This window comes from Siniperca chuatsi, linkage group LG21, assembly GCF_020085105.1.
Source record: "Siniperca chuatsi isolate FFG_IHB_CAS linkage group LG21, ASM2008510v1, whole genome shotgun sequence".
Classification (NCBI taxonomy): Eukaryota; Metazoa; Chordata; class Actinopteri; order Centrarchiformes; family Sinipercidae; genus Siniperca; species Siniperca chuatsi.
Window position 1 is genome coordinate 10,553,233 of NC_058062.1, and position 23,516 is coordinate 10,576,748.

A 23,516-nucleotide genomic window follows, 5' to 3' on the forward strand; every position below is an offset into this window, starting at 1 on the left:
TCAGCAAGTACACAGGCAGAGACAAAGAGCCAAGTGCTGCTCTTGTTTGAAGCATGTATGGGTTTATTCCTGCCAAGCTCAGAGATCACAGATCTACAGGATGGTGGTCCTGCGCTTTGCTGAAACTGGCAACAACGGTGGTCTATAATTATACTGATGTCTCAAAGTCAGGTTTTAATCTCAGGCAACTAATCTTTGTTCATTTTGTGGTAAGAGGCTACAGCACAGTTGGAAACTGTTGGCTTGTTATCAGGGGGTGTGATTGGCTTGGCTCTTGGTCAATACAATCCTCTTTTTAACAGCAGTGTGCTTTGTGTAATGGAAATGTTAACAATGTTGTGATGAAGAGCACAGTTGCATCACAAAATAGGTTCTCTCAGTGAGGAAACTGATGCCTTTGTCGAGGGGCTGAAGAATCACCTTGTGAATATCAACTGAAATAAGCAGCTGAGGGCAGATGGACTTTTACTCAATGTATGACATAGTTCAGTGATAAAATAGATGGGCAACATACTGTACATAATAGGTCAGTTAATAGTGGTTAGTGACAAACCTCAGGGACAGTGTGACTATGATCATACAATGTAACACATGGGAGACAGGATTGATTAATTTAGGGAATTACTGTATATCAAAGTGTCCAGCATGTCATCCATATTAAGGGTTGAAAGCTTTTCAGTAGGCTGAAACTGTGTGTTAAAGCCACAAAAACAGCATGGAAGGACTTCACTGTTGGTATTTTGATTATTTATTAATTTAAATAACAAATAAACAACCACGTTATATAGTTTTCCATCAGTGCCACCCATTGTTTTCTTACTATAGGCCGTACTGATATTTGAGAGTTAAATTAATAGTCATTTTTTAAACATAAACAAACAATCTAAATACGGATCCCCTTCCATTTGTTTTTTTTTAAGAATTGAGATCAAGATACATACCAAGCAGGACGAAACTGACTTTTCAGTGCTCTATGGTAAACAAACTATGTAATGAAGACACCATCTAAATTACCTCAAACATTTCTGTACTGCAGTTTTTTTGTTACTTATTGGCCTATACTGATATATCTGTAGTATCGGCTTGGACAATACATCAGTCTAGCTCAATTTCTTATTTTCTTTCTGTCTTTAATCTCTAAAAAAATCCAATTTGGGCTCATCCTCTGCAGTTATGCTTACTACATATAAATCTTCAAACTGGACGACTCAACTAGACAATCGGTTGTAGCAGAAACAGTGCAGGATGGTGAACATGGTAGCTGATAATCAAAGGCTCCCTGAAGGGTTGTTGTTGCTTCACAGCAGACATAGTTCACAGGTCCTCATGAAAGACTGTATGAAACAGCATCCAGCCAGTGCCAAACACTTCCCACACAAACGTCCATGTACAACACAGAAAAGCCCCACACACTCACACAATACAGGTACATCTCAAACGTTATACAACCGTTTTTCATTGTTTCCCACCCACATTTATCAGATGTGACCTCTGAATAGGAACTGTGAATGTTTACCAAAACATGTGAATAGAGACTTTGAGCATCCAGCTGCTAGGTCACTGGAGCTGTGACAGCGGGACACAGATGGGTCGCACTCTGCTCTCCCACATGGTAACAGGGTCAGTGACAAACATTTTGAGCATTTCAGAGGTCAGCCACATAACATAGCTGAATCTGAACCATGGTTTTTCATGTGTTTTTTAGGCTTAACGCTATCTCCATATCTCGCACACACGTTCATGTCATGTCCATGTTAAATAATGAAAATAGTATGACAAGGATGTTGGCCAATGAATTTCCTTCTACATATTGACTGGAGGCTGTAAATACTGTTTTCTTCACTGTAGTAAAAACATCTCTGGAAATGTATTTGTACAAATTTTATTATCTTATAGATGTTGGAGACGTTATACAATGAACTACTACTGTATATTCTGGACAGTAAAATAACTAAGAAAGACATGATGATTTTAATGTGACTACTACTTTCTCTGCAAACACAAAACACATATTTTTGACCATTTGCATAATCAAGTGAGAAGTGCTGATCCTTCAACAAAATGTTGTACAGTGTCCATGCTGACAAATTTGACTTGCATATTCAGTGAAGTACAATGTCCTTTTGACTTTTTGAACACATGCTCTAAAATGCATGCATGTAAGAGCAGCTTAAGCTCAGTTGTGGAATATTTTAGTGGATAAAAAGGACACTTTAGCAACCATTTCATCAAAATTATTATATTCACCGAGACATGGAAAAGGTAAAAGCTGTATTTTTTGAGACCTTGCGTCATGAACTGTGTGTTGACAAACTCACAACTGAATTGTGTGGATTCTCCATGTAGGTGATGAGGAAGCAAAGGTTGAGAGTGGGGTTTTTAAATGTTAAATCCTAAACACTGTATCTTTAATACTTACCATATGACTATTGCTATTGACTATTGCCATGAATGGGAATCTTAATGATCACTACTGCACTCTACACAGTGTGTTGTGTTTGGATGATGCAGAAGGCAGCTGCTGTCAGAGTTCATGCATGTTTAAGACACGCATGGACAATGAAACGCGCTCCAGAGAAAAATGGGTTTTTGTTGTTAGTCTGAGTTCAAGCTTCCTCTTTGTTTAATTGTAATCTTTACGGCTGAAGGACTTTCAGCTACAAAAAGCTCCCTGGGAGAACCCAGGTGATCTGCTCTGGTTTCTCTTTTTGTAACATTTTGATGTGGTGCTGTAACTGCAAATCAAGCAGAATCACTGGTCTGCTTTTATTTATCATTTGCTGATATGTCTTTGAGTAAAGTAGGACATCAACAGCAAGTTTTCATCAGGATTAATTTCCTGTTGAGTCACAGTGATTTGAACTGTAACTTTGCCTTGATCATAGTGAGGTTTTGTTGATTTTGTAATTAAAATTTCATTTGTTTTAAAGAAGCATCCCCCTCAAAAACACTTTGACACTTTTTGAAAATAGCTATTGGCAATGCACCTTGCATATCTGTTCAGAATGGCTACCCGAGCCGCTACAATACATTAACAATATATATAAATGAAATCAGATCAAAAACCAGGCTCCACACTGTACATGAAATTATAGGCATGTTCTCTGGGGGTTTTCAAAATAATTTCTGAAGAATGTTGGAAATCACTCACTGAAGCAAAAGTGCACAGGCAGCAGGAAATCAGATAACAGCTGAAATGCATTTAACGAAAAAACACAAAAAGAGCATTATCTTTTACTGACCTACTAAAAAACACACATCCTTGCAGTTTTAGAGTCAGACAAAGAAAAGTCAAATAGCTGAGGTTGATGGAGCATTTATAGAGTAACAGATAAGTGTGCTATCTAACCGAAAATCAGTTTATTCATGCAGAGTGTGATGCCTACATTTATGTGATGTCTCGTCTTCGTTGCAGCAGCCAAGTTGCAGAGCGTGTTGTGGCATGATGCTCCGTCTCCTCTGAACTCTGCTTCACCCCATTATAAGATAGTGGGGCTCTCATCCAGCACTGTCATGCTTAGTGTAACATCTGCAGCCCTAAGGTATGAGCTTGGCATGCTCTGCCTTGACTTATTTAGTCAAAGTACAGGAAGTGGGAAGAATATACGAAGCGGTAGCTTTAGAGTTATGCTGCATTTTTTCTTTAGCGGTCATCTATTCGACTAATGTCTCTTTTAGATATTTCAGAAACAAAGCTAGATTAGTGAATGTTACTTTAGTATTGTTAAATGCACGTAGGCCTCATCAATGGCAAGGAAAGTTGTAGAAGATGGGTGATGCAGGAGGGTTCTGCATTTGGAAAGCTGCATGATAGATTGTTGCTCAGGGGCATTTTCTGAACCGGACAGTTATTGTGTTTTCCAAGAGGTTTGTTTTTAATCCTTGCCGCTCCCCTTTGCCCGCATTCATGCACGCATACTCCCCTTTTCTAATTTTATTTGTTAGACAGTGTAATCAAATGAAACGTAAGTACTCTCGAACAAACAACAGTAATTGTTAGTGGCCATTGTATTGAGCCATCCAACATGCACTTGAACACAGCAGTTTTAATGTTTTTGGGACATTCAGAGAATTTGCGTCATTCACTTGTGATTTTTTTACACAAATATAAATAAATGACCAGGTATTATTCAAACAAACAGCTGTTTGTCCTTTCAATCAAAGGGAGCAATGAAATATTTATGTTAAAATTGCATGTATTTAGTTTAGTATTTGGCGTTTATCTGAAAAAATGAGTATTTCCACATTTTTCACACATTGAACATCCCCAGACAGAGGTGAAACATTTTGGCTTGGAACTTGTTTCAGGATGAAAAACACCAAAGGAAACAGGCCCAAACAACCCAAGAGGTCCCTCTGGCTCGGCCTGTGTGACCCTCAGCCGTTGTTCCACCTCTTAAATCAGATGTGCAACAATAGCGAAAACAGCTCCAGGTTATTTCCTGGAACAGAGAGCTAGTGGGGCTACACATGTTCCAGAGGATCCACATAAGGCTGTAGCTCTAGCAGGATATCATAACAGAAGAATACACAAGCATAATTAGCCTCACACCTTCAAGCCCATTAGTTCCACTCCAACTCCCACCAAATGGCCAATGTGATTCCCATCATCCTGCATCAAAGGCATCCAAGCAGACATATTGTACGTGACAAATCTGCTCAAATAAAACACTAGAGACTTATGGTGTGTCTTTAAAAAGCCTCTCTTGTTCTGGCTTTGCTTTTTTTTTTAGCTGTGAGCATTACAGGCAGTGAATGCTTATTTAGGGGAAAGCCTTATTGTGTGTTCTGCTTTGGAGCATTTGGTGATGTTACATCTAAAAAAATGCAGATACAAAATTAATCAAAGCAGAAAACTGGCACATCTGTGACGTGAGACTGATGAAAATTGTCAAAATGTGAAGGAGGGTAAGAGAAGGGAGGTGTTAAAGTCACGGAATAGGATTAAACAGGAGATGTGTGTTTAGTGTGGCTTCAATGGTTAATCACCTGATGTTGCTTTACTTTCACTCACAAGAGAATATTGTTTTCATCTAAAAAGAAATGTCTGTGGGCTCTGAATTTTTGTTGATGCTGAATGATGAAGTTATCAACATTTTTATATAAGCTATTAGGAGCTCTGTCCATGCTCTTGGAAACATATTGTAAGATATGCTATTCTCAAATTCACACAACAACTTCATGAATATGTAATGGCCAGTGTTACGAGTGTTGGGACGTAAATATGGGGTCAGGGGCCAGGAAGGGTTGAGAAACCCTTTTTTACCCTCTATCACTCTCTCACTTTGGCATACCCTCTCTCTGTCTCTCTCTCTCTTTCGTCAACCCTCCTGCAGGACTCTACCGAACGCTGGGTCTGGTTAATCATTGCTCCTACTTGGTGCTAAGTTGCAGAAAGTGGTGCAGGCTGGCCGGTGTGTTAGGAAATGAGTCTCTATATGTGTTTGTGGGAAGGGAGGGAAAGATAGAGAGGGAAATAAGGAGGGAACCCTTGGAAAACTGACACACACTGCTGTAACACTTATCACTAAGCAAGAGCATGTGCTCACCCACATGCATGTCAGCCTCTCTACTGTACCCGGACACATGCTTAAATGTCATGCACTTGCAGAATGATGCCTGATCACTTTCTCTGGTAAGAACTTACATGTATTGGTCATACTTACAGTACAGATGTTTGGTATAGCAGAGCTTAATGCCCAATCTGGTGTGACTGACATAGCTTGGCGGTTGTTTTGTTCATGCCATAAGTGTAAAGCATCAGTTTTACATTAAGAATGTGATTTCAACGTCCTAATGAATTACAACAGATCCTGGAGTTTTTTAATCAATGCTGACATCTAATAGAGACATCTCACACCAGGGATACTGCAGATTATTTGTTTTAAGCCACTAATGTTGCTGGAAAACTCAGTACATAAAGGGTAATAGCAGTGGAACATGTCTGATGATGTTAAGGGCACAAGAGTCAATGCTGTGATCTCAGCTAGATAAGGTCCTGACCCGATGTCAGACAAGACAAGAGTAGCTCTGATCCCTCAGGCGCCCTGGGCAATCAGTCAGTCTGTACTAGTCTGCTCCTGTGATCATTACGCTGAACAGGCCTTTTTGAAAGTATGGCTCTTTGTTTAAGATATTATCTGAAGTCTGACTTCCAGTAGTGCTTTGTGATATATAGGGCAGACCTTTCAGTCAGAGATTGTGACTGCTGGTAGTCATTAGTTCAACCCAGACTCTAGAAGCTTGTTGACATGTTCAGTCAAAACGTGGAATAAAAAACGTGAATTGAGGCTTTTTTTTGGCACATACATTACATACTGTACGACACATTGTGTTCTTATCTCTTGAACAAATACCATACCCCCAGTAAACAAAAGAAATACCAAACACAACAACATGAGCTCATCCTCCTCCCTGCCACGAGACTGGAACAGAATGGAATTTGAAACGTTTTAGCCAAAAATGTTTCCATGGTCAACGAGTTTTTTGCAGAAACGTTTCAGATTTCGTTCCGTTCTCTGGCTTCAACGATGCTTCGATCGATACACAGGTGAGTGACCTCTGGCACACGCTGACACAGGCTCAATCAAACATTGACAGGCTTTAAGATGAAGGTTGACAGCAGCCAACTGTGAGTCACTGAGTGAGTGCAGCTCTGCTGAGCCGCAGCTGCCTCACTGATGGGACAAACAGCCGGGAGGTTTTTGGCTTCATGCTTGATGTTCTGAACAGTCTGGTTCTGGGTAGTCCATTCCAGCTGCATCATTCAGCTGTGTACCTTGCTAACTGTGGTTATGCTTGGTATAAATGACAGGATGGAAATGGGACTGGTCAGGCTCACAATGGATATTCCCCTCTATATTAACTGAGCCTGTTTAGGATACAAGTTACACTAACATATTCTCTTAATTTTACTTCTGCATGCCTTCAAATCTTGGTGTAATTGTAGTGTGATAGTCATGACCCAGCCTTTTGCTGTTTTGGTCCTCTTGTTTCGCATGGCCAAGTTGAGCCGAGGTAATAACTAGAGTGTTTGCAATGAGCTTTGATGGATTGTGTGTCTCTGTGTCATCCAGGCAGTGTGGCGAGTGTAGATAAGCCCCCTTATGAGGTGAAAACCTTTCCCCGTCCTTCCAGCACCAACAGCAGGAATAAGGCATGTCACGGCTGTTCCTCCTTTTGGCAATGCTCATTGTCTACTGCAGCATCCAGGTGGGTCCCGAGAGCACACTCACACATACACACATGCACACATACATACATGTACACACTTTTTCGTAGATGTAAACAACCCCCATGTGAACTTCCATTAGTCACTGGCCTTTACAGTGTGGGCGTGGGTGTTGTTTCATTAGCGCTGCTGCCTTCTTAAACAAGCCAGAGAGAGCCAGCAGTGTACAATATATCAGCCTGTCCATGCAGTAGCACAAGCCCCCCCATACAGACAACACATTAGAGCTGGACACAGCCTCATCTTGATGAATTATATCCCCATCTTGAGGATGGGTTGTTTACAGCTACTGTATATATGAAGTGAAGTGAAACAAATGAATGCCATTTCAGTTAATACACCCATTTTGTCTTTGTCACCAGGTCTGTTTTGTGTGAAATCCACATTCTCAACATTTTTCTTGCCCACCTGCTTACACTACATCAATTAGTCGAAGAATAGCAGACCTAGTGTAATTGGACTCTTTTGTTGTATTTTTCCTGTTATGTGCTCCACTGTTTTCTTAGGTGTCTCCTGCTGCTACTCTGGATAAGCTGAAGGAGAGTTGGAAATTGTACATGGAGGAGTGTGATCGCAACAACAGTCGAGACCCACCAAGCACTGGTGAGCGGAACATCCTGTAATCATTTTCAATGTTTAAACCGGCAATAAGTGATTTTTATTGCCCACTTGGTGGAAGCAGGAACAAGCTGTAAACACCGGCATATTATCAACTTCTACAGTTGATATGGCGAACTTGTTAGCATACAGTTACACATCCAGCAGATATGGAGCAACATATAAGCATTCATTTGGAGTCGTGTTTCTGGCCATCTGATGAATGTAAGTCCAACATGTAGTCTCCTTTTATCTCTGTTTTTGGTCTCCACCAACTCCTGAGTGAAATATCAGGCTCTTTAGCTGCTAAATGCTCAACTATGTTCACCAACTAATCTTTAACTTGTGGTGCTGGACAGGTAACATACAGTGGGTTAATATGAGATTTTTTTATCTGAGCGGGAATAAACTGCAGAGTCGAATGATAATTCTCAGTGGGTTTGTCACTATGAGCTACAACTTTCTCATACAAGTAGTCATGTGAGCCACTGTTAAAATATAATAGTTGATTTTAGCCACTTTAACTACTTTGGCATCACATCACCAATTGATAAAAATTTTAGGCATTAACATCATGTTCTTATCCAGAGAAACAACAAAGTCCAACATATTAATAAGCTTTGACTCCTAAGTCATCAGTGGTGCTCTGACAAGAAGGAGATATTTTTTATACCTAATTTATATTCACATTAGAGAGAAAATCAGTATTTGCTCTCACCTTGTAGTGCAGTGGAAACTATGTAATGCAGTAGAGCAGGTAATGGTTAAGTCGCACTGTCACCAGACTATGGAATGGTAGCAATTTCCTCTCCCTGCTCAAACCATTGTATAATCACTCTGCTTGCAGCTGCTCCCAGTTTTCTATTTGCTGCACCGCACTTTCTGCTCACGCTGAGAGAGAACTGGCTCCAGTTTGCTCCATCAACAGAGTGTTTAACTACATGGCGAATGCAGCCCTTCAGTTGCATTATAGTCTGTTAGCTTGTGGAATACAGGCGGAGTACAGTGACGCTCCAACTTTCAAAAAGGCCGCTTCCCACACTGCACACAAAATCACACCACTCCGCAGCACTCATACACCCTTCCTGTCACCCCATGAGTGTAAGAGCGAATTAGCAGGTGTAGAGGAGATGGGTCAGACTACTTTATACACCGGAAACATCCACCTGTCCATACACTAACAGCCAGCACTGTTGACAGAAGATGAAAGGTGTCAAGATGTCAGGATGAAAGACCATGATGTGTACAGATGTCATAATAGCGATCAGCAGCCATCACTTCAAAGACATGTTACTGTATTTCATGACTTTTACCACTCCAAGCCATAGACATAGTGTGTAAAGGCTGTGATTATATAGAAAAATCTCACCCATCTTTCATGCTTTTTATCCCCAGGCCTTGTGTGCAACAGGACTTTTGACAATTACGCCTGTTGGCCTGATGGACTCCCCAACTCCACTGTCAGTGTGTCATGTCCGTGGTATCTGCCGTGGCACCATAAAGGTAAGAGATGTCTGGGTTAGTAGATACACACTGTGTGGCAGTCATGCTGATGCAGAGTAAATCAGAGTATGTGTCTGTGTGTGTGTGTGTGTGTGTATGTGTGTAGTTCAGCACGGCATGTTGCATCAGGAATGTGATGCAAACGGCCAGTGGGTGACTACAAAGAATACCAGCGAGTGTGACTCTAATGATCCAAGTCAGGTAAGAAATGTCTCTCTTGTTATTCTTTCTGTAAGGCATTAGACATAGAGAGAAAAAAAAACAATAGGATACTAATATTTCACCTGCAGTAACTAATTTAAAGAGCACATATTATGTGCAATGTTACTGTTAAAACTGAAACTAAAAAATGAACGTGTCACATATCACCACTCTCAAATAAAGCTAACAAATCTAAAGTCCAATGTGTTTTCATTTGCAGCAGTACTATGGCCATATTCGGATAATGTACACAGTGGGCTATTCCTTATCACTGGTGGCTTTGGTGTTGGCGCTTGGCATCCTCATATTCTTCAGGTAATAATTATTTTGGTTGAAATAAATTCTAAGAAATGGAGTAAAGTATAAGGAAACAATTCCTGTTGACCACTACAATAGATTCTGCATCAAACACAGCAGGGACGGGAAAATTACATTTAAAACAATAATTAGAAATTTTGGGAAATACGCTTTGGTGGAGAGTTAGATGAGAAGATTGACACCACTCTCAGATCTGTCCATTAAATATAAGGCTGCAGACAGCAACGAGCTTAGTACAAAGACTGGAAGCAGGGGGAAAGCTAGCCTGGCTCTGTCCAAAGCTAACCATATCCGCCTCCCAACACCTCTAAAGCTCACTAACACTACTAACTAACACATTATATCAAAGTGTAAAATGACATTTCACTGTTTCATGTGCTGGACTATTTCTTGGCTCTGAGTAGTAATGTCCTGGAATCTCCGCTGGTTGCCTGGCAACAGCTCCCAGCCAAGAAATAGTCCGACACTCCCCCAAGCAAAGTGACGTGTTTACAATTTGGCTTTTGTACGGATTAAACAAACAAGATATAACACTTTAATTAGTCAGCTTTTGAGGTGCTGGTGTTACCGTTGGACGCCAGGCTAGCTGTTTTTCTGTTTCCAGTCTTTGTAGTAAGCTATGGTGACCAGCTGCTGGCTGTAGCTTTGTATTTACCGTACAAAGAGTGGTATCAATCTCTTCAACTAAAGCGCAGTAAGAAAGTGAATAACCACATTTTCCAAAATCTCAAACTATTCCTTAAAGCAGAAAGCTGGATTGCAAATTCATAATCTGTGCGTGATCACGGTGAAAAAAGACAGAGTATCTTGTAGATTATTATTGCCTCTCATTCATCAGAAAACTGCACTGCATGAGGAACAACATCCACATGAACCTGTTTGCCTCCTTCATCCTGCGAGCGCTGTCCATCCTCATCAAAGACGCTCTTTTGGAGGCCAACATCACATCGCAGGACCTCAGCAGAGACCAGGAGCAGGGATTCCCCCAGGCATCTATGCCTCCAGTGGAGCTGCTGGTCAACAATGAGGTCAGTAGTGATCTGAATCCAATAGTCGCAAATGAGGCTTCCAGTGCACAGTGGGTCATATGCAGAGGACAACAATCTTGTTTCTGTTTCAAGGACTTATTTTTTTCATCACACTAAATGTAGTCTCTACCAAATGTCGTTTCCTTGTTCACTTTCTTCTGCATCACAATAAAAAGTTTAAAAAGGTTAAATGTTTAATTTAAATTAAAAATATATATAATTCAGGTTCTGCCTTTTTTTTATGATGCCAAACATTTTGAATAACCTAATTCCACTGCTACTTAACGAATTTATGGCTATTGAAAATGACTGTTTCATAAATATATTAAAGCTTAAATTGGATTACACTGTCTTAAATACTTAATGCTTTGTCTTTTTTAAATTATTAATGATGGAATGAGTTGTACCAACACAGAACTATATTTTGAGTTATTCAAAATTGCACTCAGAGAGGGTGTTGCAATATTTGCTATTTTTAACTTTTTTTTCCTGGGGGGAGGTGCAATTTTAAAAGCTGAAATCTAGTATTTAACCTCCCTCCCAACTGCTGTTGGGATTTACAATGGTTAAAGGGGCACCAAATTGTGTAGGTGCAATCTGTAACATGTAATTAAATTTGGCTATTAAAATGATCAAATATAATCAAAAATAGTAACTTTAATTAATAAAGTCCTTGAGGGCACCACCCTTAAACAAGGGAAAATGATAGCTAATTAATTGATTCAATCTAAAATAATAATTAAATTATTGACTATAACCAAAATTGTCATTAATAGTAGGTTGAAGGATTTGGAGTTCAACATAGAAGAGGTTGGCAAATGATTCATTCTTGTGCAACATTAAAGAAACTGGCATAATTACACACAAGCATTTTTTAAAAGATAAACAAAGCAAAAACACATAATATGAAGTCTAACCCTAAATGCACTGAACTACAGAACAACAGGTGTGTGTGTGTGGGTGGGTGATCCAAAATGGCTGCTTGGATCCAAAATGACGGCAAACAAAGAAATGTTATTCAAAATGGTGACTGAGCAGCGGCCGCGTGGTTAGACAAAGAAAGGAAATTCAAAATGGCGGCAAGGCCATATATGTTAAAGAGAATCAGAATCAGAATCAGAAATACTTCATTGATCCCTGAGGGGAAACTCTTTTGAGCAGCTTAACAAAAGAGTTTCCCCTGGGGGATCAATAAAGTGTTTCTGATTCTGATTCTCTTTAACATATATGACCTTGGCACCATTTTGAATCTGAGAGGGCAGCTGCTGCTGAGCAGCAGTGCTGTAGATGAAGCCAGTAGGAAAAGAGAGAACACTGGCCACTGACCCTGGTGACATCATGGCTCACAGGCCAGACTGACCAATGGTAGCTACAAGCTTGGTCCATGGGGGGAGTTCACACCTACGTGTGACAGAAAAAAGAGCATGCAGTCTCCTAATAAAAGTTCAATTAAAGTCCCACAAATGAATTAGTTCCAAATGGTGGAGTGCAAGTGGTCCCAACACTGCAGTAATTTTCATACAGTCCCGAAGAATTTGGGACAATGCCAAACTAGAAAGCACTCACAGCTGCACAATCCTGCAAATTAGTATCTTTAATAATGGAAAATGTTTACATTGTTTTAGTCTGCAACTGTACCATGGTCTGCATCAAATTACTCATTATCATGCTGATTATCTGATGCGGCCATTATGTTTGTATACCCTATAAATAATGTACATAATAATAGGATACAAAAACATAAAACTACATAAGTTCTATCAAAGTTTGTAAAAACAATATGACCAGCATATGTGCTGCCATAAGTATGATTTGTAAAACAGTACAGTACAACTGTATAATAAATAGGTGAAGTAAAATAGTTGTATGTATAGAAAATAATAATGGTAATCTTGTAAAAGGGTAATAGTAGCCACAAAGATAATTGTAGTAGGTAATTATCCATAAAAGGGATGAGGGTCAACGACGTGGGTTGGTGTGTAGAGTGCTTGTGTTTATGTGCTTGTTTTGGGGGTCACAGCTGGCTGTGACTGGGGTTAAAGTTGTTGCTGTCAGCACAAAGCCTGAATCCCGGCAACAGAAGGAGCTCTCATCTGCTGCAGCACTGATCTCACCATTCACACCACTCACAACTAAATAATGTTTAACATCAGAAAGCTTGATATTATTTATCATTTGTGAAATAAACCCCACTGCTGTCTTGCAGACGACGGTTAGCTGTCGCATCGCAGTGGTGATGATGCAGTACAGTATCATGGCCAACAGCTACTGGCTGCTGGTGGAAGGCATCTACCTCCACAATCTCCTGGTCATCACTGTGTTTACAGAAAAGAACTACTTCAAAATCTACCTGTGCATTGGCTGGGGTGAGCTGGCCTGTCGGGTGTCTGTGAGTGTGTGTTTGTTTGTGTCTGCAAGTCGGGATGCAAGGTAATTATGTGAGGTATGATACGTTTGCATGAAAGGAAATTAAGTTAGAGCAGATAAACGTAAAAGGTTGTTTCACTGGTGTACAAAATGACTGTTTTGCATTTAGACAGCTCTGATTTCTTTACAGGTACCCCGTTAATATTCCTTGTGCCCTGGGTGGTAGCTAAATACCTATATGAAAATCAAGAGTAAGTTTCCAAAGTGCTCTCCCTCTCTATCTCTCTTTCTCTATTTCCCTCACTAGCCGCTATCAAACCCTGCCAAACATTTTACATTTTAGCTCATAACAACTCATATCAGAAAAAAAGTTGGCATGGTCTTTCTCCTAAACATATGAATGTTGATACTCAGCAGCTCATAGTCACCTTAATACGTAATTACTACATGAGGAGTTGGCTACAATTAAACTTTTCACACCGACACGTTTTATCTTCTGCAGCATGTCAAATATGGAAAGCATGTCATAACAGCAGTTGTGTTTGCACATTTTTAATATTGCATGTTAACATTCAGCACCCAAACTTTATTATGGAATCTCTTAGGGTCTAGCGTATACACTTCAAGAGCAAATGGGGGTGAAAGGGATTTTAAGATAGGACTTTCTAGAGCGCCAACACATTGTGCTGCTATGTAAAGCATTAAAAACCCATGATGGCCCGTCAGTCTCTCACATTTCATCAGCCAGGGAGAGGAAAGCTTTCTACTGTTGCAGGAGTTGCAAAACAGTTTAATAAAATGTGTTACAGAGTGAGCCTTGTTTGAAAGCATGTGAGGTATTTCTGGTTGTCTCACACTGATCTTTCCTCCAATGCTTCTTCTTTTTCAGATGCTGGGGGCAAAATATAAACATGAATTACTGGTGGATCATCCGTTCTCCAATACTACTGGCAGTTGTGGTAATTTCCCTTTCCTCCTCTGTTGCTGTCTCCTGCTTTTTTTTACCATTATCTTCCCTCCTTTCCTCTCATGAAATGCTATTTCCTAAACATTTGAATCCAAAGTGCCATATAAGTTGTTTATTAGTTTTGCGTTGAAAATACATTGGCAAAAAGTGTATTCACCCTAAAATCCTACATGTTTACCCAGCACTCGTCTTTTCCGCATTCATACACTATACAATATTAAACATGCCTCATTTATTCATGAAGTGTAAAAGGTTGTCTGTGTCTGTGCTTTAGGCCCAACATGTGGCAAAAATCTTAAGAGTCAAAGGTTTTCGGATTAAAGAAATATGATTTGTTTTGCACCACACAGTTAAGCTAACCTCTATCCATACTGTGACCATGCCCTTTGTTGTAGGTATGCTCTGCAAAGGTCAGTTCTGAGCTTTTACATAAGTCAAATTTGTCATGGCTCTTATGTCAGGCCAGTTGCACAGACATCCCGGCATTTTCCATGCATTAATCCTGTAATGTTAAGTGGCCTGTATCCCACAGGAATTCCTGTGTTTGAGTTGTTGCAGGGACGGGAGGGCTGGTTCCCATTTCAGTGTTTCCCACTTTATCCTGATCTCACCATGTTCAAGTTCAAGAGTATAAAACTGCACTCAGTAGTAAATCCCTTTGTGTGTGTGTGGGTGTGTTTGTGTATGTGACTGCCCCTGCAAGAACATGTGATTTTGTTTTTGAAATAATTCATCAAAGATCAAAGTCTATGCAAATATGAAATAACACATACATACATACAGTATATAGATGTGGTACAGATTGCAGTGTGTGTATATACAGTGTATGGAGTAGTTAAATCCACATTGTGCTTGTGATTTTGAACATGAGGAGATACAGAAAGCTGCAGAGGTTATATTTGCGTTTTCGTTACCCTGCGATTGCACTGTATAGACATTATTTTTCCATTTAATCCTAATAATATGTGATTTATTATAGCCTTAAGTTAACATTCCTTTGTATACTAATACAAGTTGTACTTTAAAAATTCAATAAATGGGCAAACTTCATATGTAGCTATACTGTTTCATCCATCCTGAAACTTTCAAAGTTTCATTCCAGCAAATGTACTTAACTGCAAAAATTGCCCTGTGTTTATAATAACCATGAAATGCCTGGACAATAACTGCATGTCCAAATTAGGTCCAGCTTCTTCCAAGCACCTGCAAATTACTGGTAACAACTTAGTTGTAAATAAAAAGGTCACATAAGTGATTTTCATCAGAACACCCACCGTTTATTGACATGCCAGCTGCTGTGAAAGGGTTCCCTGATAACAATGTGCTTCTCCTGTATGTGTAATAATGTTACATGTCACAAAAAACAAGTTTTGTACTTGTCTTGGTATTGATCCATGCAGATAGTTTTGGTTTTATCAGTTTTGAGGTTTTCATCTGAGACTTTTGCCATTTACTTGTTCCCTGTTCAATTGTTTTCTAAGTGGATTATGCTGTGTTTCTGGAAAGACACATTGCTGTTCATTTTTTCAAAAGTAATTTTTCAATTAAAATTTCATACACCTCCATTGTTTTAGCCTGGCAGTGTCTCAAAACCTTTGCACATACAACCCAAACTATGACTGCACATCACTATTAGTAAGTGAGAAAATATGTTTTGGCTTAACTGACCCTTCAAGATCTGTTTGTCATGCAATCCATACTATCAACACCGGTGTCTCTGTCTTCCATAGATCAACTTCCTTATCTTTATCCATATCATCAAAATTCTTGTGTCAAAACTTCGAGCGCACCAGATGAGATACACAGATTACAAATTCAGGTGAGTTCAAACGTTAAAGCAGTTTTTCTCTTTACATAATACATATATACTCTCCATTTATTCTGTGCTTTCTCTCTCTTTGTCTCTCATCCCCTCCATCTCAGGTTGGCTAAGTCGACTCTAACCCTGATCCCTCTGCTGGGTATCCATCAGGTGGTCTTTATCTTTGTAACAGACGAATCCACCAAGGCCACCATCGGTCTGCGTCTCACCAAGCTCTTCATCGACCTCTTCTTCTCCTCCTTCCAGGTTGGACTCTGAAAAAAGAGCTTAAGCCAAAGCATCTATTATTATTTCCACAAACAAAGACCACATCATTTATGAAATAACTCAGCATCATCATTCAGCTGAGGGAGAATTTCCTGGGATTGATGAGGCATCTTTTGGTTCCATAATTCCCCCCTGTTGTTTCTATCCTGAGACAAAACTGAAAAAGAAAGCATACAATGTGTTTGGGGCAGAGATGTGAGCAATGCAGGAGATAAAGGGGTAAGACATGCCTAAATAGGATAAAACAGAAAGTTTTATAGCACGGTCTTTGTTCTCAAATTTGAGTCGATCCTAACATAACTAGTAGAAGATGCACAACTTCAGCTGAGAATTTATCTCCTAATCACATCCTGATCTCATAATTCATGCTGTATTAAAGCATACCACAAAGGTTGTTCTTTCATCTTGTAAACGTTTCGTTCCAGATGAGCTTGTTCAGTGATTTGTTCCCATCCCCCAGACAACTGAGAAGTGTTGTATTTACTTGTGTCAGAAGGGATTACATTAACATAATGTGCTGTCTGCGCTGCTAACTGGCTGTGTCACACTGTGACATAATGACGGTGATTTTTTTGCAACGGGGACACAGATGACGTGTGTCAACATTACAGCCAACCAAGAGGGGACTCGCCTTGATGAAAAGAGTGACACAGAGAGGAGAATGCTATAAGAATCCCAAAGTCAAAGACGACAAGTATATCCACAAGACTTTCAACTTAAGACAGAAGATACTAAGATACTAATGCACATGTGCTTGAACTGAGTGGTTTAGTCATAAAGCAACAAACTTATAACTGCACCATTTAACTAAAAAGGTGCATAATTGACGCACTAGAACACTTGATGTCTGAGTTGTGTTTTCATTGCTTCAATAATAATGTGTGAGTGAATATTGTAGCTGTCATGAGTTAATGTAGGGGACTGACTCAGTATTGGTTGTCTCCACAGGGTCTCTTGGTGGCCATCTTGTACTGTTTTGTCAACAAAGAAGTGAGTCTCCTCATTTACACGACAAAAACACTTTTGTCAACCCCTGACTTTTCTCCCGTTATCACATTAATAACATCTACTTTTGTCTCCGTCCTCTCCTCAGGTGCAGTCCGAGATCATGAAGAAGTGGAAGCGCTGGAAGCTAGGGAGGAACATCGAGGAGGAATACCGCCACACCTACAGCAATACCCCAAACACGAAGACAGCCAGCCTGTTGAACCATGTGTCTCGACTGTCTCATCTCCCAGACATTGCAAAAACCTCTGCCCCGGTCTGCAGCCCTGAGGAGAGGCACAAACTTGTGGCTGGATGCCACAACGGTATGGTCCATGGTAAGGACGCAGGCCAGTCCACCTCGACGGAAGAAGGAACCATCAGCCACTGCACCCTAGTGGAGGACATCAGCCTTACGGACAAGGTGCAGGGTTATAAGGGTCAGAGAGAGAACGTGGAGAGCCACATGTGAAAGCCACTGGGAACGAGAACTTGATGAAGAAACTTGGAAGACCTTTAGCTCTGGCTCTGACATGCTGCCCTGGGTGGCTGTGAAGAGCTGGGCTGATAGTCATCTGTCAGAGCAGTCTTTGCCCAGAGATCAGTGTCACTGGGAGACCGAGCAGTACTCAGCCCTCTCCACAGCATGAGAATGGAGAATAATATGGCAGACATCCATGTTGAGATGTTTAATGTGTTGTGAGCCCCATGAATGGATTTCTGTAGATGTTTGTCAGATGGTGAAAGAAACTGATGTATGTTGAACAATGCGACAACAGCATCTCAAGGCAGATAAGCCATGTAAAATAATACGAAAAAAACCCCTTAAACCTCAAAAAGCAACAACGGAACCAAAACAAGACAAAAAAACAACAAAAAAAGACACAGGGTCTTTGCTTGAACCTCTGCTTTAATTTGTGCTGTGTGTCAAGTGTGTGTTTTGTGGTACTGGAGGTTAAAGACAAACTGGACATTGAACTGCATACACAAAGAAGACCAAACAAGCTGACCCAAAACAAGATGGTAGGGAACAGAGGAAAATGCTTTTTTTTTTTTTTGCTTTGCTCTGATATCTGTAAATGGTTTCTTGTCTATACTGACTTTGATGAAAATGTACAGAAAAAGAAGAAACATTCTGTTGACTGTGGTGACCACAGTGTTGTTCAAGCGGCCCCATTCAGGGCCCATTGGAAATTGGCAGCTGCTCTCACCAGGTAATTCCTGGCTTACATATAGATATTAAAAAATGTCAAAAGATGGTATGGGATTCATTATAAATAAGCTAAAATGATCATTGCTTGACTTACTTAGGTGTTTTACAATAAAAAGAAATCTTTTTTATGTAGGTCTAAACCTTAGATACTGCTGAGGGCTAAAGTTGTAATTGTGTAAATATGCCAGGTGTGTTTTCAAGAGGAATAGTTGCAATTCTGTGCCATTAAATATGTTTTCTTTTCCCTTTGCCATCAGATGTTGTCTGACACATACCTTTGCGTACTTTATGAACTTCTACACAGTAGCACACTCAACCCTTGAGATGGAAGCTGATAGGGGAACTCATGCATAAAGTATGAATACAACACTGTGACTCTAAAAAACATGTCAATCCTGTCTACAAGGATGTTTTTGCGATTTTAAATATAGGCTGTCATGCATGCAGATTGCGCAGATTTAGTGAGCTTAAGTTAAAAATATATATAAACTGGGGGGAATCATTCGCTGAGGATGCATGTCGTACAGTGTCATCACATCAGTATCTCCACTGTGCAAACAGCAAAAAGTCAGAAATCCTGCACTTATGACTGCTCGTGCCCAGTTACTCTACAGACAGTGTTTATTATTCTACCTTATCCTGTGTCTGCAGGCGCTGTGGACACTTAGAACAAAACTCTGCACCCTTAAAGTAGAACAAAACCTTTCTAGTAAGCATTCTAGTGACAAAGAACACTAAATTAGCAGTGGTACATTTGCTTCTGAATACATTGCATTTATTTTTAAAGACGGGATGCCTCCTGCAGAGCATTCATTCATCTTTGATTTGCTAAACATTTTGCCAGAACTAACTCAACTTGACTTTGTATGTGTGACTATTTGCACAATGTTAATTTATAATGGGCAAATACTGTGTGTATATATGTGTTTATACAGGTGATTTATTTGATTGCTGTCAATATATTTCATGGCATGTCTGTGTGAATGCGTGTGTATTTTCGGGTATGAATGTGTGTAGTTTCAGTATTCCATATTTGTGGATGTGTCACAGTAGGATGAATCATTTTCTACAGCCAGATACACGATGGGTTGATATAAACCTGTACAAATGGCTTCACACAGAGCAGAGGTCGCCATAAGTTGCCATAAGTTAGTCCCATACACAGATAGCTAAGTTAGATAGCATACACAGTATCGCACCACATGACATTCACAGAAGTCGTGCCTATATAAGGCATAAGGAAGACACAGCTCTGTGTTTATTATGGAAGCTTCTCAGTATCATTTTGTTGTTCAGAGCTAAATTAGAGTCCACCAGCAACATGTTTATCATTCAGATAATAGCTCTGTGCATTTCAGCCAGGTGCTGACGGTATAAAAAATTGCAGGTTGTGGCTGTTTTTCATCAGCATCTGCTGAGGACTGTAATAGAGCAGGTTGATGTCTAATACTCAGAATTGAGCTGGGAGCATGATGCACACTGAGCTGCTGTTGCTTAGAGGTGAATTTGCAGTGTTTTTCTTGTTTTACAGAGCAGGAGAAATGTTTGGATACTGACACAGTAAGAGCAGAGTATATAAGTATGGTCAAAGTATATTGCTAATTTCATTTCAAACTAATTTCAAACATGTATTTTAAGCTGTGACCATAACCATGTATGTTTTTGAAGCCAGCAGCTTGGGTCACTCCCCCTTCTGGACCAAAGTGGTTCTGTCTGAATGTATTCTTAAAGAGGCCCAAATCAGTATGTTCCTTTTGATTTTCTCTTAAAGGTGGTTATGTACAGTATATTAGCTGTGAAGAACCAATCAGTAAAAACTGACTGTATTCAGGTGTATACAATTCATTATATATTGTGTCTGCTTATCAAACTTTGTCAAAATAGTGAAAGAATAAATTACAATGTATGTGAAAGAGGATTTTAACTTGCCGTGTCTTTTGTATTGGTTAATCATATTACATTAGTTACATTCATAATGTTAAAATAAAAAAGAGAAAGCAGTACAGATTGATTTTCTTTGCTTGTTGATGATGTAGGCTGCAGTGGCTAGCGGGCATCTTTCAGGCTGACTGAATGCCAGGTTGGCTTATAAGAGAGGTGAGTATTGATTTTAGCCCGGGGTCAGCTGCTGTTTAAGAGCACACACTTTTCCTTATTGTGGCCAAAAGCCACTGGATAGGTCAGCTCATAATGACTTATTAAAACCACTCAATTTCAACTTCCTAGTATCTTTAAAAAAAAAAAAAAAGGTGCCAGCATACACTATCAGAACTGCTTGTCGGATGGTCAAATAATTTCAGAATCCCCAACCCCCACACCTTTCCGATGTCGAAATTGGGAGGGCTTTCTGAAATTGACATCTACCTCACACCGTGAGCGGCCAGACATGCGGAGGTGAGAAAGGAGCCAGGGTTTCCTCTCTATGATGGTCGTTTTTTTCCCCACCTTTGAGTGTGGCTGTTCAAGAAAACAAAACCCGGCCCTGATGGTGGTTACTGTTAGCAAAGCCTCACGTGTAATAGCGGAGAAATTAAAGACTAAAAGGACAGACAAGGCCTGGATGGTGCATCAATTTTTAAGAAATTGCTAAAACAAATAAAAGTAAATGTCTCCACCCTTTGGCGGCCACAGTTTTCGCCCTAGGAGGCTGAAATTTGGCATGGAGCTCAAGTGTGTGTTTGTGAATCCTTCATTATCGGACCATTATTTAACAACTTTTGAACTCCTATTACTGGACTACACGCCATTAGGCAAAAACTCCTACTCTAGATGTCTATCTCATAGTGCTGTAGCTAAATTTAAGGAAGTGATTCCATCAGCATTTAATTTGGTGCTATGTCTCAAATTAACAGAGGACTCCTATGCTAATTTCAGCCCCTCCCAAATTGACCATCTTGTTGATAGTGCTGCAGGCTCACTGCGAATGACACTTGATTCTATTGCCCCTCTAAAAAAGATGATAATAAAACAAAGAAGGTTAGCTCCATGGTATAACCCCCAAACCCACAAATTAAAGCAAACACACATATATATATATATATATATATATATATATATATATATATATATATATATATATATATATATATATATATATATATATAAGACTACGGTCTAGAACTGCTTTTTAGGAAAAGTGCAATGAGATAACTTCTGTTATGAATTGCCACAATCTAAATAAAATTGAACTGAATTGAAATTGAATGCCAATTGGCTACAAGGAGCATGGCAGTGGGAGTGGCCTTTCACAAAAAGGTGCATAACTTCCAAAGGGATTCACAGACAAGATTTTGTGGAAAGAGCCAAAGGACAGCTGATTAACTGTTCATGCCAATTGGCAAAAAGGGGGTGTGGTAGTGGGAGTCGCCTAAAACAAAAAGGCGCATAACTTCTAAACGGATTCACGTAACATGACCAAACTTTGTAGAAACACACACACACACACACACACACACATCATTGGATTAAGCAGAGTTCCTTTGTTATTGGTGATGGTTTGCCCCCTTTCATAACTCATGAACTCACTGTGAGGTTGTGTGTGTGTGGCTCCTTGAACACATGGATTCATTCGCATATGTGGTTGCAGTTATTGCAGTTATTCGCGCTTGTTCTAATGTCAACCACAGATGCAAGCAGAAACTGTGCAGAGTCCCATTCACTGCCTCTGTGCTGCTCTCAAACTTTGTGGTTTTGTCTTTGTTTGAGCATCACCCACATCATAATGTATAATTTAATAATGTAAAGCCCATTTTAAACCTGTGATATTAGCATAATCATATTCTGACCCTGCTGAGACAGCGCAACCTGTTAAAGATTCTCAGTTTCAAAAGACTGATAATTACTTACAAAAAAATATCAAATGTGCTAATCTTAACAGCTAACTCAGACTATTGTATTGTACTCTCTTGGCAAAACTCTGTGCAAAGGAGTCTTCTCGACTGCTTCTTCAGCAACATGTGATTAATGTAAGAAAAGCAGATGTTTGAACTCTGACAAAATGTCCTTGAACATTTTTCTGCACAGCCATACCAAAATCAGCGAGCAGTGTGGAGCGAAGAGCAAGACATCTTGTGACAGTGGTAGTTTTCAAATTTACCGGATTTCTGATGTAATAGCAACCCTGACAAAAACACAAACAAAATGTATCCCTAGAATATTCATTTGAAATTACTGACATGTCCTTGTTTGCCTTAACAACTAATTATGTACAGCATGTTGTTTAGCAGGGTCAGCTTCCTTTAAGAAAAGACCACAAGGGTTTATTTCAACATGGAACAATTTAACGTCCTTAGGGTATAAGAAGATGGGAAGTGGTGGAAACAGCATCTTTTCTGCACTCCATAATGAACAAGGAGTAAGTAAATATATTGGGGGAAAGGTCAATGGATGTAGTGTTTATGTTTTCTCCCTGAGGCCTGTGAACTGGCCTTGTGTCCTGATATGGACAAAAAGATTGTGTGAGAGTGGACCATAAAGCCAGTGTGGTATTCTCCACCCTCAGCTATCTGACAGGCTTTTGGCTGTGTGCGGCTATCATCAGTTCCTTAGGATCCTTAGCATGGCACAGCTGGAGAGGCATGGTGCACAGACAATGTGTATTTGTGAATGAATATTTAACATCCACATATCTCACCAAGCTACCTTAAATTCTTTATCTCTCAATGCAGTGCACGCATATGTTACTAAATTAGTTAACACTGTGAGTGACCTGTGACATGTGCTGAAATTGTTACATGAAATTATTACATCACAACAGATTACATCAGAGTTTTGGTTTAAAAAAATACTTTGTGCATAGGTAACATACAGTATGTCATAAGTTATATTCATGGATGTAATATTAGTGCTGTCATATTCTTCTTGATGTCTAAATGAGTAAAAAGTACTTAGTACTCAGTTTCATCTGTTTATCTGACAAAGGGATTGTGTCATTATGGTTCAGAGCAGCACAGTCACTGAACATGCTGAATTGTAACAAGCAAGCTTTTCAAAACAAGCCTTAGTTCTGCAGTCATGAT

At 39.7% G+C, this 23,516-nt stretch overlaps 1 protein-coding gene across 4 annotated transcripts in view; it reads left to right on the forward strand.

Annotated features, from left to right (window-relative positions):
* The window catches only part of gcgra (glucagon receptor a), a 45,896-nt gene extending 25,480 nt beyond the window's left edge, over nucleotides 1-20,416 (forward strand). For 2 of the 4 annotated variants that reach the window (XM_044180863.1, XM_044180861.1), the window contains exons 2-14: nucleotides 7,077-7,212; nucleotides 7,738-7,834; nucleotides 9,224-9,331; nucleotides 9,438-9,532; nucleotides 9,753-9,847; nucleotides 10,689-10,878; nucleotides 13,085-13,244; nucleotides 13,436-13,496; nucleotides 14,135-14,204; nucleotides 15,943-16,031; nucleotides 16,136-16,280; nucleotides 17,250-17,291; nucleotides 17,395-20,416. In XM_044180863.1, the coding sequence (XP_044036798.1) occupies nucleotides 7,159-7,212; nucleotides 7,738-7,834; nucleotides 9,224-9,331; nucleotides 9,438-9,532; nucleotides 9,753-9,847; nucleotides 10,689-10,878; nucleotides 13,085-13,244; nucleotides 13,436-13,496; nucleotides 14,135-14,204; nucleotides 15,943-16,031; nucleotides 16,136-16,280; nucleotides 17,250-17,291; nucleotides 17,395-17,757 (1,569 nt within the window). In that variant the 5' untranslated portion in view covers nucleotides 7,077-7,158 and the 3' untranslated portion in view covers nucleotides 17,758-20,416. Of the gene's footprint in view, nucleotides 1-3,523; nucleotides 3,543-5,527; nucleotides 5,636-7,076; nucleotides 7,213-7,737; nucleotides 7,835-9,223; nucleotides 9,332-9,437; nucleotides 9,533-9,752; nucleotides 9,848-10,688; nucleotides 10,879-13,084; nucleotides 13,245-13,435; nucleotides 13,497-14,134; nucleotides 14,205-15,942; nucleotides 16,032-16,135; nucleotides 16,281-17,249; nucleotides 17,292-17,394 lie in introns of those variants that run through there. The other 2 variants (XM_044180864.1, XM_044180862.1) reach the window with 2 other exon arrangements.
* Nucleotides 20,417-23,516: the final 3,100 nt, after the last annotated feature.